At 32.5% G+C, this 15,125-nt stretch overlaps 2 protein-coding genes across 2 annotated transcripts; both read right to left on the bottom strand.

The window, feature by feature from the left end:
• Positions 1-4,733: 4,733 nt before the first annotated feature.
• Positions 4,734-5,222, bottom strand: LOC149250499 (uncharacterized). The gene has a single exon (XM_089453666.1). It carries the CDS (start codon positions 5,220-5,222, stop codon positions 4,734-4,736), a length of 489 nt encoding a protein of 162 aa, XP_089309792.1.
• Positions 5,223-13,183: 7,961 nt separating this feature from the next.
• LOC149250498 (E3 ubiquitin-protein ligase ATL4-like) lies at positions 13,184-13,672 on the bottom strand. Its single transcript, XM_089453665.1, has one exon. The coding sequence runs from the start codon at positions 13,670-13,672 to the stop codon at positions 13,184-13,186; it is 489 nt and encodes a 162-aa protein (XP_089309791.1).
• Between the last annotated feature and the right edge of the window lie 1,453 nt (positions 13,673-15,125).

Below are 15,125 nucleotides of genomic sequence, written 5' to 3'. Positions count from 1 at the left end.
TTAACACTGAGTTATAATACCCATATCTATCTAATTTCCAAATAATACTTAAAAAAAAACCTATATTTATACATCATCAATTCACATGAAATTAAAAAAAACTAAAACCTAAATACTCTCCCAACTATGATATATTTATACTCTCCCAACTATGATACATTTGTAGTTATTAAAATTTTAAAATATATTATAAAAATCCTTAAATTATAATATAAAATAATAATTTAACCCTAACGCCAAAAAACAAAAGAATTACCCCCATGAAATTCAATGCTTGGGAAATTAAGATATATTATAAAAATCCTTCAATATAATATAAAATCATAATTTAACAATAACTTAGAAAAACAAAAGTATTACTCCCATGAAATTCAAACGCACGTTTAAAAAGAAAAAGGGAACTTGAGATTCTAACAGCACTTAAAAAGTGTGAACTACATCCTTCCAAAAACCAAACGAATATGAAAGTAATTTGCGCATGTAAAATTAATTAATTTCAACACAAGTGATTGTACAATCTCATAATTACCCTGAGTCCGTGTGCCTTTTAAGAAACGTCTTGATCCGGTCTCCCTTTTAAGAAACGTGATTTTCTCTTAATTCCGTACAATCATCATACAATTATAATTGGCATGTCACTATCCGCTGAGCAGTAACCCTCATGCACGGCAATGGTAATTCCTATTTCATAGACTATTGAATAGTTAATGCGGCCTTACATGCAGGTATTTAACTTTCGTCTTTTCAGTGAAAGCACGCCCATCGAGATAGCAGCCTCGAGAGAGAGGGGCGAAAGTTAAAATGCCTGCATGTCAGGCCGCATTAACTATTCAATAGCCTTTGAAATAGGAATTGCCCCGCATGCAGCGCTGGAATTTGATGTCTCACAGGACTTATTTCATGTGTTAAGCAGTTTTTTGATAGTCGCTGTAAATTTTTACCCCTACTAAGAACAATATAGTTGCTCTAAATTTTTACCCCTCAAACTAAGCCTAGGGTCATAACACAAATGCTTACAGTACCTTCGGTTCCATGGCAATGGAGCCTAACACAATATCATAGATTTGAATCTTATAAAAAATTATCTTGCTATAGTCTTTTCGTAGATTTAAACTTTATAAAGGGAGATCTCGCCCTAGGCAACTAAGAACAACGACATTGTAATCTAGTTGTTACATTCAAAGAACTGACCAACTAGTGTCCGTGAAGAATGTGAATTCAGCCATCAAACTGTAAGCTAGTACGTGATTGAAAAATACTAAAAATATACATGCATTTTTTGGTGTGCGTAACATTGAAAAGGGCTGATGGGCTTGTTTTTGTTCCTTAGGCTTCCCTCAATTGTTCCACACTCTCTCTCTCATTTGATTCTGCCATCTCCCAACATCAACGAAAAAGTGTGATCCAGAAATAAAAGTAGCCGAGGAACAACTAGTGACGTGAAGGGAAATTGGAGTGTTTAATTCTAACAACATCTTTGCCAAAGCTTATCAGAAGTCACACCATATCATAAATAATGGTAGGGCTCCCTGCTGCAAAAAAGTTGGGCTCAAGAAGGGCCTTGGACACTGGAAGAAAATCAGAAGCTCATTACTTACATACTGTAGCACAGGGATGGAAGCTATTGCATTGGGCTAACTATGGTCTAAGAAATTCAGCCTGAAGGAAGAGAAGACTATTATTCAACTCCATGCTCTACTGGGAAATAGGTGGTCTGCCATTGCTACTCACCTTCCCACTGGGAAATAGGTGGTCTGCCATTGCTACTCACCTTCCCAAGCAAACAGAGAAAAAAAAACCAATGAAAAGGGGTAAGCAAAAGGTGGACCTCAAACTCATTCAAAACAGTGGTCACTACCATGTTCTTGTTCTTGAAAAACAAGGATAGTTATTGATTTCAGGCTCTTGCGATCTATATTATGTGTGGCTCACCTTCCCAAGCAAACAGAGAACAAAAAGCCAATGAAAAGGGGTAATCAAAAGATGGACCTCAAACTCATTCAAAACAGTAGTCACTGCTATGTTATTTTTCTTGAAAAGCAAGGATAGTTATTGATTTGAGGCTCTTGCTATCTATATTGTGTGTGGTGTTGTCTTCCAGAGTCATTGCATACAAATTTTTGGAACTGACTTTTGGAACCATTCTTGGTGGTTCATGAACCACAAAGATGGTTCGAAACCTCGATTCCAAAAATTTGTATGCGATAACTCCAGAAGGCAACACCAGAGCCAAAAGTAAATCGCTAAAAATAAAAGTTGGAGCTTTCTACTAAACTTGCCCTCATTATTTACTTTAAAATCGACAAAATTTACCAGTTTTCAAGTCCCAAGTAAGTTGCCTTCTTCAACGAGTTTCAATCTCATTCGGTTGTTGTTTTTTATTTCTTCCATAGTATTTGTTTTATGTGAAATAAATGTTGTGAAATTATACCGGTTTGTCAAAAAGACTTTCTCTGAGGTCCGTTTTTTATAGGAATAATATATCATGTCACCTTAAAAAAAGTCTTAAATATTAGAAAAATAGCTTGTGATTTATTCCATAATGAAATGCTCAGTTACCATTTTGAAAAGCCATGCTTATTTTGACTAGTTTTGTTTTTTTGAGTGCTCTCTCTTATTTTGACTAAAAATAGCTTGTGATTTATTCTATAATGAAGCGCTCAATTACCATTTTGAAAATCATAGGGTTATTTTGACTAAATTTGTATTATGAGCTTTTTACTAAATGCTCTGAAATCAACTTCATTTTTACCATAGTGAATTTCTCTTTAAAAAAATAATTATATGGTTACTAAGCTAAATTTTTCTTACAATAAAAATAATTATTGAAGATGTTACAAACTCATATTTATTTAATATACTTATTTAGATTGTCAACCACTTCTAATATAGTTGTATTGGGAGGATTCAACTCTTACTAAGTACATGAATAGAAAATATAGTTTTGGAGGATTCAACTTGTACTAAGTACATGAATACAATAAGCGATGGTATTGTCTAGGGCAATGCTTAATAGGAAGGATTTCTTTGTGTAATTGGTTGGGTTGTGTATTTCGTGTATGATGTGGACAGTAATGTGAATCTAATCCTTTAAGATGACGAAATCATAGGCTCATATTTAAGATATTATGAAAATGATTAGTTAACAATGTTCAAATGTAGATGATGAGTTGATTACCTAGTAGATAGATTGCAAAATTTACCTGGTAGATTGCAGAGTTTGCTTAGTCTTGACATTTTTCAGCTTCATGGTTTTAGGAATAATGTGTTCCAAATATGTGTAATGGATATCAAATTAGTTGAAAGGGTATACAAATATTTTAAAAAATATTTAGCTATCATTACTTGATTTATTATTCAATTACTTCAAGTAGTTCAAAGTTGGTTGAAAGTGCACTTATAGGGATTAAATTTATCTTGGTATAAATAAATAATTCAGTAAATAAAATATGTAGTGAGTAAATAAAGATGTGTGTGCCCATTTGTAAATAAAATATTTGGTGAAAATAAGTTATTAAGAAATAGTTAAACATGTAATTATATGTTTAATAAATTTGACATATGTAGTAGATTATTGGATTTAAATGAATTATAAAAAGGAATAGTAGTTAAATTCTTGATATTTAAAAAAAAAATAACTCTATCTCATCTCATTTACTTGCAGTTGAGGATACTCATCATCTTAACTATATGGCTTTCTTTAGTTTCTTTCATATGTCAAAATTTATGTACATAATCAAAATTATTAACTCCCAAAGGCTAAAAAGCTTTATAAAATATTTAAAATATGGTTGTATGCTAGGTGGAAACACATATGCTAACTTATGAAGAAACAAGGCACTCTAAGAGGGAGATCAAAGGAAGTGGAAACATGGTGAAACACATATGCTGAGAATAAACAAGGCACTCTCATAAGGAGATTAAAGGAAGTTGAGATGAAGGAATAGTTGTAAGAGAATTTCTAGATAAGGGGAAGTAGACACTCACAAATTTAAGTAGAACATAATAAAAGGCATGAAAAATGCCAAAACGTCATCAAATTTTCATTTGACGGGCAAAAAGGATATGAAATTCTAAGCCTCCCTGGATGAATGAAATTTGATAAATAAATTACCTATTATGTGGCAATTTGTTTTAGTCCAAAAAATTGTTTAACAACGTTTTTTTTAACAATTGTTCGTCAATATTTTTTTTGTTAAAATAATCGAAAAAAAAAAAACATTAAAGTTGCAGAAACTATCAAATTTGACCAGGGTTTCATGTTTGAAATTCCTACTTGATAAGAAGCCTTCATATCTCCTTGTTTCATAAACATTGACGTATATGTTAAACTTCCGGAACTATTGTGTTGCAGCGAACACCTTGGCAATTCATTCTTATAAGCTGTTTTTGCCAACACAGATATCCTGAAAGTATTTTATATTAATCACTAACCTACATGTTTTTTGGGGCAATTTAATGGTCAAGTTTCTAAAATAAAGTGTTATGTACTAAGATATTAAAGTTCAAATTCCCCAACTTATCTGTATAGAAATATAGTTAAAACATAATTAAACACCCGAAAATTATAATAATAATAATTGGAATCAACGCATATGACACAAATAAGAAACCGGCCCAGTTACCTTATAAAAAAAACAAGCCTAATTGTCATTCCTTTAACTATAAAAAGAACAAAAACAAAAGTGACATACATTTATAATAGTTCAGATTGGTCTCCATCCATGCTGCGTTTAGAAGATAGGAGATCTGCAGAGATGACAACTGTAACTTCGATATTCAATACACTTGTCCAAGCATTCCATACGGAAAACAAGCCCACATTTACCAAGCCGCCGGATTCGATCAGTTGGCCGGAAATCATTGAGACAAACAGCACATGTAATATCTCCCTCCCCATCTGCTGCAGAGCTGCAGTATTCAACGGCCACCGGCAAATTCTCACGGATGATCCCATGGTGGTCAATGGCAGAGGAAGAAGAAGTATTAGTAGTGGTGGTTGAAGGAGGAGTTATGGGCCACAGGGTGACAACATCAGGGCGGCCTGCAGAATATTGATGAGCTTCTTCCGAAATCCCAATTCCACGAAGAGGGCTTACAATCCAATTCAGCAAACACCTCCCGAGAATGACTACAAAGACGAGGACGAGCAGCGATCTCGGGACGCGCGGGGCTGAGGACGCTGCATCGTTCCATGTGAAGCCCAGAGCTAGTGCGTGCATCGTTTCCTCTCCTTTCTTGAATTACGTTTGGGATGGTGGAGCTGCTTCACCCAATAAGCTTTTAGGTTTTGAATGTCAAGTCAGGTAGTAATACTACAAGTCACAACACATCACGTGAAGAGTTGGTGAATCTCTGGACAGTAGTTTAATGAAGGAAGAGAGTAGTTCAAGGAGGCCAAGAAATATGGGTTATAGTTGAAAATTTGGGACTCTGGATTCCCTTCCTCTTTACACTTCCCATATAAAAAATTATTAAATATATATTAAGTTATTTTGCTTAAATTAAATTTAAAAATATATTAGGATTTCAAGTAAATTTTGATAAGATATCTAATTTTATATAAATGAGTGAAAAAAAATATTTATTTAATTTATATATCAATCAAAATCAAAATCAAAATATAGTATATTTAAATAATATAATAATATTTATTACATAATATGATTATTACAATCACAGTGCAGGCAGTGAAGGTCGCTTTTTCCAAAATAGGTGACATTAGGCGTGGAATTTAAGGTCTCACAGTAGGTATTTCATATTTTAAGACGTATTCGATAGCTGCTGTAAATTTTTACTCGTCAAATTTGACGTGCAAACCGTCATTTTGATGTTTAATCCTGAAAACATAGGTTGTACGTATTTCTTCTTTTTGAGCTAGCCCATAACAACATGCCAAAGACAAGCACGAAGTCAATAAATGGGGTGTCATCAACCAAATTTGCCCATGATACTACCTTCCACATTTCTAGAAACGCATTTCTTCCTTTTTGTACTAGCGCCCATAACAACCAAATTTGCCGATGATACTACCTTCCAGATTTCTAGAAACGTATTTCATCCTTTTTGTCTAGCCAATAACAACAGGCCAAAGGCAAGCACGAAGTCAATAAATGGGGTGCCATCAACCATCTGTAAATGTTAGGCAGCTGTATTTCTTCCTTTTTGAGCTAGCCAATAACAACAGGCCAAAGGCAAGCACGAAGTCAATAAATGGGGTGCCATCAACCATGTGTAAATGTTGGCAGCTGTTAGAGGAGCGTTTAAGAGGATATCTATATATATATATATATATATTTTGAAACAACTCAGCGTTTAAGAGGATATTGTCATATATATATATATAATATAAATTGTGAAACAACTCAAATTTACTTGGTCTTTTTTTTAATAAAATAGAGATATAGAATTGTCAAGAAACATGATTTTGATTTGAAAACAGATTTTTCATTTTATTTTAATGTCAAATATTTTTTAATATTTTATTTTCTTTCATAGAATGAATATATAAATTTAGATGAAGTTATATTTTATATGTATTTATTTTATGACATCATAAATAAAATTTTGTTTTCATATTACATACGAATTAAAAAATAATATATGTATAATAAAAAATATTATAATCATTCATTAAAAAAATATTATAAGATAAAAATTATATATTTTAAATTCTTAAAAGATAACACAAAAAAATATAGGTGCATATTACATGTACAAGAAAATCTTAAATTTACATAATTAATGTATTTGTCATTTTTTACTCCTAAAAAAATACTCCTTAATTTTTGTCTTTTTCTCCTTCCTTTTAACTTGTTGCTACTTCATTAAACTAGTTACACTAACTAACAATAAATCAAATGGGAGAGTATCATAATGCTTAGTATGAACCAATTCCTTATTCTAATCCAAAGTATTAATGTCATGATGTCTTTTTATTCCAACTAAAGGAGTTGCATCCATTTGTTCTAATGGCTCATTCCCCAAGCAACACATTCAATTGTTAATTTATATAAATCTAATCAATCAGCGCGCCAGGGCTGCACGGAATGTTGGCCTCTCCACTGAATTCAACAGAAAATCACAATCCCCGCGATGCGCAGTGGCGTGAAGGTCGCTTTTTCCAAAATAGATGACATTAAGCCTGGAATTTGAGGTTTCACAGGGTATTTCATATTTTAAGATGTATGTGATAGTTGCTGTAAATTTTTACTCGTCAAATTTGACGTGCTTCATCAATCAGAACCGTCATTTTAATATTTAATTTAGGATTTGCCTCGTCAAAAGCCCTAAAAGACTATGCAATGAATATATCTTCGTCAGCTCCCCGTGGTCCGCTCCTTCTTCTGTGGGGTCTTTTACCCAAAACTTGGACCAAGTTAGGCCAAAATTTATGGGGTCTTTTACCCAAAACTTGGACCAAGTTAGGCCAAAATTTATAGTACCCGTTTTTAAGTTAAAAACACCCCAGTCAGAGTAAGCTTTATGCATACAATACATATCGCTCACATCGTTATGGAACCTGACACACTTTCATAGATTTGAATCTTATAAAACATTATAGTGCTTTAGTAGATTTGAATTTTATGAAGGGAGATCTAGTCCTAGGAAAATAAGAACAACTAAATTGTAATCTAGGTGTTACATTCAAAGAACCAATCATTGTACGTCATGAATGTGAATTCAGCCTTCAAACTGTAAGCTAGTACATGATTGAAAAATACTAAAAATATACATGCATTTTTTGGTGTGTATAACACTGAGAAGGGATGGTGGGCTTGGTTTTTTCCTTAGGCTTGCCTCAATCGTTCCACACTCTCCCTCTTGTTTGATTCTGCCATCTTCCAACATCAATGAAGAAGTCTAATCAAGAAATAAAAGTAGCAGAGGAACAACTAGTGATGTGAAGGGCAGTTGCAGTGTTTAATTCAAAAACATCTTTGCCAAGGCTTATAAGAAGTCACACAAAATCAGAAATAATGTTAGGGCTCCCTGCTGCTAAAAAGTTGGGCTCAAGAAAGGCCCTCGATGCCTGAAGAAAAACAGAAGCTCGTTACTTACATACTGTAGCACAACCATGGATGTTGGAGGGCTCTGCGACACAAAGTTGGACACTGAGATAAGAAAGAACTGGAGATTACATTGGGCTAACTATCTAAGACCAAATATCAAGGGGAAAAATTCAGCCTGCATGAAGAAAAGACTATTATTCAACTTCATGCTCTATTGGAAAATAAGTGGTTTGCCATTGCTACTCACCTTCCCAAACCAGTGGACAACACAATAACAATAAAAAAAGCTAATCAAAAGATGGACCTTAAACTCATTCAAAACCATAGTCACTGTTATGCTATTTTCTTGAAAAGCAAGGATAGTGACCTACATTCACGGTAACATTAACATCCTTCCATCTTCTCATGTGGGTACTAAAATGAATAGAAATAGCATTCTGTTGTGCCATCAGCGCGCCAGGGCTGCACGGAATGTTGGCCTGTCCACTGAATTCAACAGAAAAATCACAATCCCCGAGATGCGCAGTGGCGTGAAGGTCGCTTTTTCCAAAATAGGTGACATTAGGCGTGGAATTTGAGGTCTCACAGTAGATATTTCATATTTTAAGACGTATTTGATACTTGCTGTAAATTTTTACTCGTAAAATTTGACGTGCAAACCGTCATTTTGATGTTTAATCCTGAAAACGTAGGTTGTACGTATTTCTTCCTTTCTGAGCTAGCCCATAACAACAGGCCAAGACAAGCACGAAGTCAATAAATGGGGTGTCATCAACCAAATTTGCCCATGATACTACCGTCCAGATTTCTAGAAACGTATTTCTTCCTTTTTGAACTAGCCCATAACAACCAAACTTGCCGATGATACTACCTTCCAGATTTCTAGAAACGTATTTCATCCTTTTTGTCTAGCCCATAACAAAAGGCCAAAGGCAAGCACGAAGTCAATAAATCGGGTGCCATCAACCAATGTTGGCAGCTGTTAGAGGAGTGTTTAAGAGGATATTGTCATATATATATTATAAATTGTGAAACAACTCAGCGTTTAAGAGGATATTGTCATATATATATATATAATATAAATGGTGAAACAACTCAAATTTATTTGTTTATTTTTTTTCAATAAAATAGAGATATAGAATTGCCAACAAACATGATTTTGATGGGAAATCAGATTTTTCATTTATTTTAATGTCAAATATTTTTTAATATTTTATTTTATTTTAATGTCAAATATTTTTTAATATTTTATTTTCTTTCATAGAATGAATATATAAAATTACTTGAAGTTATATTTTATATGTATTTATTCTATGACATTATAAATAAGATGTTGCTTTCATACTACATACGAATTAAAAAATAATATATGTATAATAAAAAATATTATAATCATTCATTAAAAATATATTATAAGATAAAAATTATATATTTTAAATTCTTAAAAGATAACACAAAAAAATATAGGTGCATATTACATGTACAAGAATACAAATGTATATTACATTTACAATCTTAAATTTACATAATTAATGTATTTGTCATTTTTTACTCCTAAAAAAATACTCCTTAATTTTTGTCTTTTTCTCCTTCCTTTTAACTTGTTGCTACTCCATTAAACTAGTCACACTAACTAACAATAAGTCAAATGGGAGGGTATCCTAATACTTCGTATGAACCAATTCCTTATTCTAATGCGAGGTATTAATGTCATGATGTCTTTTTATTCCAACTAAAGGAGTTGCATCCATTTGTTCTACTGAAGTGCTGATTCCCCAAGCAACACATTCAATTGTTAATTTATCTAAATCTAATCAAACAATTTATATTGGTCTCCTTTTTTCCACATGATGAGATTGAGCGCATGGACACATATCTTGTAAATGTCTTAGAGGATAACATATCCTTAGTGTGAATGTTATATTCTCATATTCCAAAACTTGTGTGTATTCAAAATTATTTTATTGAAGATTCATTCTATATGGAAACATTTTATTAAATTCTACTTTAAGATAGACACATGTTATGCATATGTACATAAACCAACTACAAATCTATCAGGATCTAATTTGATGTAAGTTCCCAAGGTATTCCCAATATCCTTCAAAATTGTTAAATATCATCAATGTAAAGGAAAGTTGAGAACACAAACCCACACCAATATTTTAGTAATTGACATGGTGTTATGATCAAAATATGAGAAACAAAGGGTTATAAAATTTTCCACAGTTGCTAAAAGTGTGTAATCCTCCTCAAACATAAATTCTTAATGCACATGATCATAGTAGTGAACAATTTAAAAATGTTTATAATGTAAAGAAATCTAACATTTATTTTTCTAACTAATGTGGATCTACTAGAACAATGTTGATGTAGGAGGTCATTAACGATTAAATCTATAAACAACCACACATTTTTCATATAATATATGTAGATGAATTTTCCATATAATGGATGTATATTAATGACCTCTAATGCTATAATATTTGGCATATGCACTTTCTAAGCATTCTTCACTATATAGGAACTTCTACATGATATCAAATCAAATGATACCTTGAGTTGATATGTTTGCTTTGATGATGGAATTTGGGATTCTTGGCCAACTTGATTGCATAAGTATTTTTGAGACATGTTTCCAGTGATAATCACATCAAAATTCATTTTTCAATGGGTTTCGAATGAGAAAGTGTGGTTCATCGTTAGGACAAAATGAACCACACTTGTTGGTTCGAAACACATCGAAAAATGAATTTTGATGTGGTTATCACCTAAAACATGTCTCAAAAACTTAATATGGATAACAGAAGCCTTAATTCCATAATTGGATAACTATTTTCAATAAAAAAAAGACTAGAGTTCACTCATTTCTCTTGAAAATCTTCAAGAATTTTCCCGAGCCACGATCTCCTTTGTTGCTTCTATGGTTGCCACATATTCTTCCTCTCCTTTGTTGCTTCTATGGTTGCCACATATTCTTCCTCTGTTGTAGAATCTATTGGAATTGACTATTTGTATCACCATTAAAGTTTGAATCAAAATATCATACCAAGATGATTTCATCCATTGTGGTTCACAAAGATTTTGCATGAATCTCAAAAGAATTTTGCATGAATTTGGAAATAATTCCAACACAAAATGAATTATGTGGTTTGGGGTAGTGTTGAGGCAGATAAAACTTCCCACATGTCTTCTATGCTTAGTTGCATCCTCAAATTCATTCCCTTCTTTATATGAGAACTAATGAAACAAGTTAATAGCAATACAATCTATGAAAGTAGCATATGATTTTAGGAATGTGGGATTTCCCTTAGACCTCCTTTAACATCTTGTTTTCTTGATTAATAACTCCCATGACATTGTTCTTTATCTATTTGTGACTAATAATGTGTTTTATTTTTAATGGATGATATTTATATATTACATGACTTAACCTTGAAATCATTCATCATATTTACAAATATATATTATAATTAAGAAAAAAAACATATTATAAATCCATTGAATAAAGTATCATCTTCAACATTTATAAATCAATCTTAACTATTTCTAACGATAATAATACATAACTTTACAGAGAAAGAAAAATTATAATAAATATATCCAAACATATTTTGTTCCTTGCACAATATTTCAATTCCTTTTAAATGGAAAACCAAATTCTACTTTAAATTATACTATCTTTGTTTAGTTTCTTACTTATTTCCTCATTACTCTTTATTTAGTTTCTTACTTATTTCCTCATTACTATTTTACCTTAAAAAATATTTTTTTGCATTATATTAAATATAACATTGTAAATTATAAAAGTATATTACTACCAACCATCTTTAACACTGAATTATAATATCAATATCTATCCATTTTCCAAATAATATTTAAAAAAAATATATATATTTGTACATCATCAATTCACATAAAATTTAAGAAAATAAAACCGGAAATTTCAATACTCTCCCAACAATGATACCATACATTTATGCTTATTAAAAATTTAAAATATATTATAAAAATGCTTAAATTATAATATAAAATAATAATTTAAACCTCACCCAAAAAACAAAAATATTACCCCGATGACATTCAATGGTTAGGAAATTAAAATATATTAGAAATATCCTTTAATATAATATAAAATAATAATTTAACAATAACTTAGAAAAACAAAAGTATTACTCCGATGAAATTCAAACGCACGTTTAAAAAGAAAAAGGGTACTTGAGATTCTAACCACAGTTAAAAAGTGTTAACTACATCTTTCCAAAACCAAACGCATATGAAAGTAATTTGCACCTTCAACACAAGTGATTGTACAATCTCATAATTATCCTGAGTCCATGTGCCTTTTAAGAAACTTCTTGATTCCGTGTGCATTTTAAGAAACGTGATTGTTAAATCACACTTATCTTAATTCCGTATAATCATCCTACCATTATAATTGGCATCTCAACACATGATACACTATATGCTGAGCAGTGACCGGCATGGATGAAATTTTATGGTAAATTATCTGTTATTTCCTAATTGTTGATACACTATATGCTGAGCAGTGACCGGCATGGATGAAATTTTATGGTAAATTATCTGTTATTTCCTAATTGTTGATACACTATATGCTGAGCAGTGACCGGCATGGATGAAATTTTATGGTAAATTATCTGTTATTTCCTAATTTGTTTCAGTAAAAAAATTAATTTTTTTTGTTAAAATAATTAAAAAAGGCATTAGAATTGCAGAAATCATCAAATTTGACTAGTGTTTTCAGGTTTGAAATTCTTACCTTGATAAAAAACCTTTATATCGATCTGTTTTATAAACATTTACATATATGTTACGTCTCTGGAACCAGTATGTTACAGCCAACACCTTGCAAGCGACAAGTTGGTGTTTGTCATTCATTCTCATAACCTGTTTTTGCCAACGTATTTTTTTTTCTGGGCAGTTTAATAAAGATACTGAAGATTCAAATCCCCAATTTCTCTGTGCAGAAGCATAATTAAACACCTAAAAATTATAATAATAAAAGTTGGAATAAACCAACATCACACAAATAAGAAACAGACCCAGTTACCTAATTAAAAAAAACCAGCCTAATTGTCGTTCCTTTAGTTACAAAAACAAAAGTAACATACACTTATAATAGTTCAGATTGGTCTCCATCTATGCTGCGTTTAGAAGATAGGAGATCTGCAGAGAGGACAACTGTAACTTCGATATTCAATCCACTTGTCCAAGCATTCCATATGGAAAACATGCCCACATTTACCAAGCCGCCGGATTCGATCAGTCGCCCGGAAATCATTGAGACAAACAGCACATGTAATATCTCCCTCCCCATCTGCTACAGAGCTGCAGTATTCAACGACCACCGGCAAATTCTCACGGATGATCCCATGGTTGTCAATGGCGAAGGAGGAAGAAGTATTAGTAGTGGTGGTTGAAGGAGGAGTCATGGGCCACAGGGTGAGATGTTCATGGGAGGATGCAGGATATTGATGAGCTTCTTCCAAAATCCCAATTCCACGAAGAGGGCTTACAAGCCAATTCAGCAAACGCCTCCCGAGAGTGACTACAAAGACGAGGACGAGCAGCAACGTTGGGACGCGCGGGGCTGAGGACGCTGCATCGTCCCATGTGAAGCCCAGAGCTAGTGCGTGCATCGTTTCCTCTCCTTTCTTGAATTACGCTTGGTATGGTGGAGCTGCTTCACCCAACAAGCTTTTAGGTTTTAAATGTCAAGTCAGGTAGTAATGCTAAAAGTCACAACACATCACGTGAAGAGTTAGGTGAATCTCTGGACAGTAGTTTAATGAAGGAAGAGAGTAGTTCAAGGAGGCCAAGAAATATGGGTTATAGTTGAAAATTTGGGACTGTGAATTCCCTTCCTCTTTACACTTCCAATATAAAAAATTATTAAATATATATTAAGTTATTTTGCTTAAATTAAATTTAAAAATATATTAAGTTTTCAAGTAAATTTTGATAAAATATCTAATTTTATATAAATGAGTGAAAAAAATAAGAAATATAAATGAGTGAAAACAAAATAAAAAATATCTAATTTATATATCAATCAAAATCAAAATATAGTATATTTAAATAATATAATAATATTTATTACGTAATATGATTATTACAATCAAAGTCCAGCCCTACATGCACGGTAATGTTAACATCCTTTCATCTTCTCATGAATAGAAATAGCATTCTGTTGTGCCATCAGCGCGCCAGGGCTGCACGGAATGTTGGCCTGTCCACTGAATACAACAGAAAAATCACAATCCCGAAGATGCGCAGTGGCGTGAAGGTCGCTTTTTCCAAAATAGATGACATTAGCCCTGGAATTTCAGGTCTCACGGTACGTATTTCATATTTTAAGACGTATTTCAGAAAAATCACAATCCCGAAGATGCGCAGTGGCGTGAAGGTCGCTTTTTCCAAAATAGATGACATTAGCCCTGGAATTTCAGGTCTCACGGTACGTATTTCATATTTTAAGACGTATTTCATAGTTGTTGTAAATTTTTATTCGTCAAATTTTATGTGTTTTATGAATCAGAAACCGTCATTTTAACGTTTAATTTAAGATTTGTCCCATCAAAATGTATAGTATCTGTATTTAAGTTAAAAACCCCTAAGTCAGACTAAGCTCGGGATCATAACGTAAATGTATGCAATACCTCTCGGTCACATGGCAATGGAACTTGACACATTTTTATAGATTTGAATCGAATAAAAGATTATCTGGCTATAGTCTTTTCGTAGATTTGAACTTTACGAAGGGAGATCTAGTTCTAGGAAAATAAGAACAACTACATTGTAATCTAGGTGTTACATTCAAGGAACCGACCAATCATTGTATGTCAAAAATGTGAATTCAGCCATCAAACTGTAAGCTAGTATGTGATTGAAAAATACTAAAAATATACATGCATTTTTTGGTGTGTATAACACTGAGAAGGGGTGGTGGGTTTGTTTTTTTTCCTCAGGCTTCCCTCAATCATTCCACACTCTCCATCTTGTTTGATTCTGCCCTCTTCTAACGTCTATGAAGAAGTCCAATCGAGAAATAAAAGCAGAGGAACAACTAGTGACGTGAAGGGCAATTGCAGT

This window comes from Pinus tabuliformis, chromosome 7, assembly GCF_031772625.1.
Source record: "Pinus tabuliformis cultivar Carrire ecotype Pingquan chromosome 7, CPIR1, whole genome shotgun sequence".
In the NCBI taxonomy this organism is placed as follows: domain Eukaryota; kingdom Viridiplantae; phylum Streptophyta; class Pinopsida; order Pinales; family Pinaceae; genus Pinus; species Pinus tabuliformis.
This window is presented reverse-complemented; position numbering and strand designations above follow the sequence as displayed.

Excerpts from the sequence above, each read along its gene's own strand:
- LOC149250499 (XM_089453666.1), bottom strand. The coding sequence starts at position 5,222 with ATGCACGCACTAGCTCTGGGCTTCACATGGAACGATGCAGCGTCCTCA.
- LOC149250498 (XM_089453665.1), bottom strand. The coding sequence starts at position 13,672 with ATGCACGCACTAGCTCTGGGCTTCACATGGGACGATGCAGCGTCCTCA.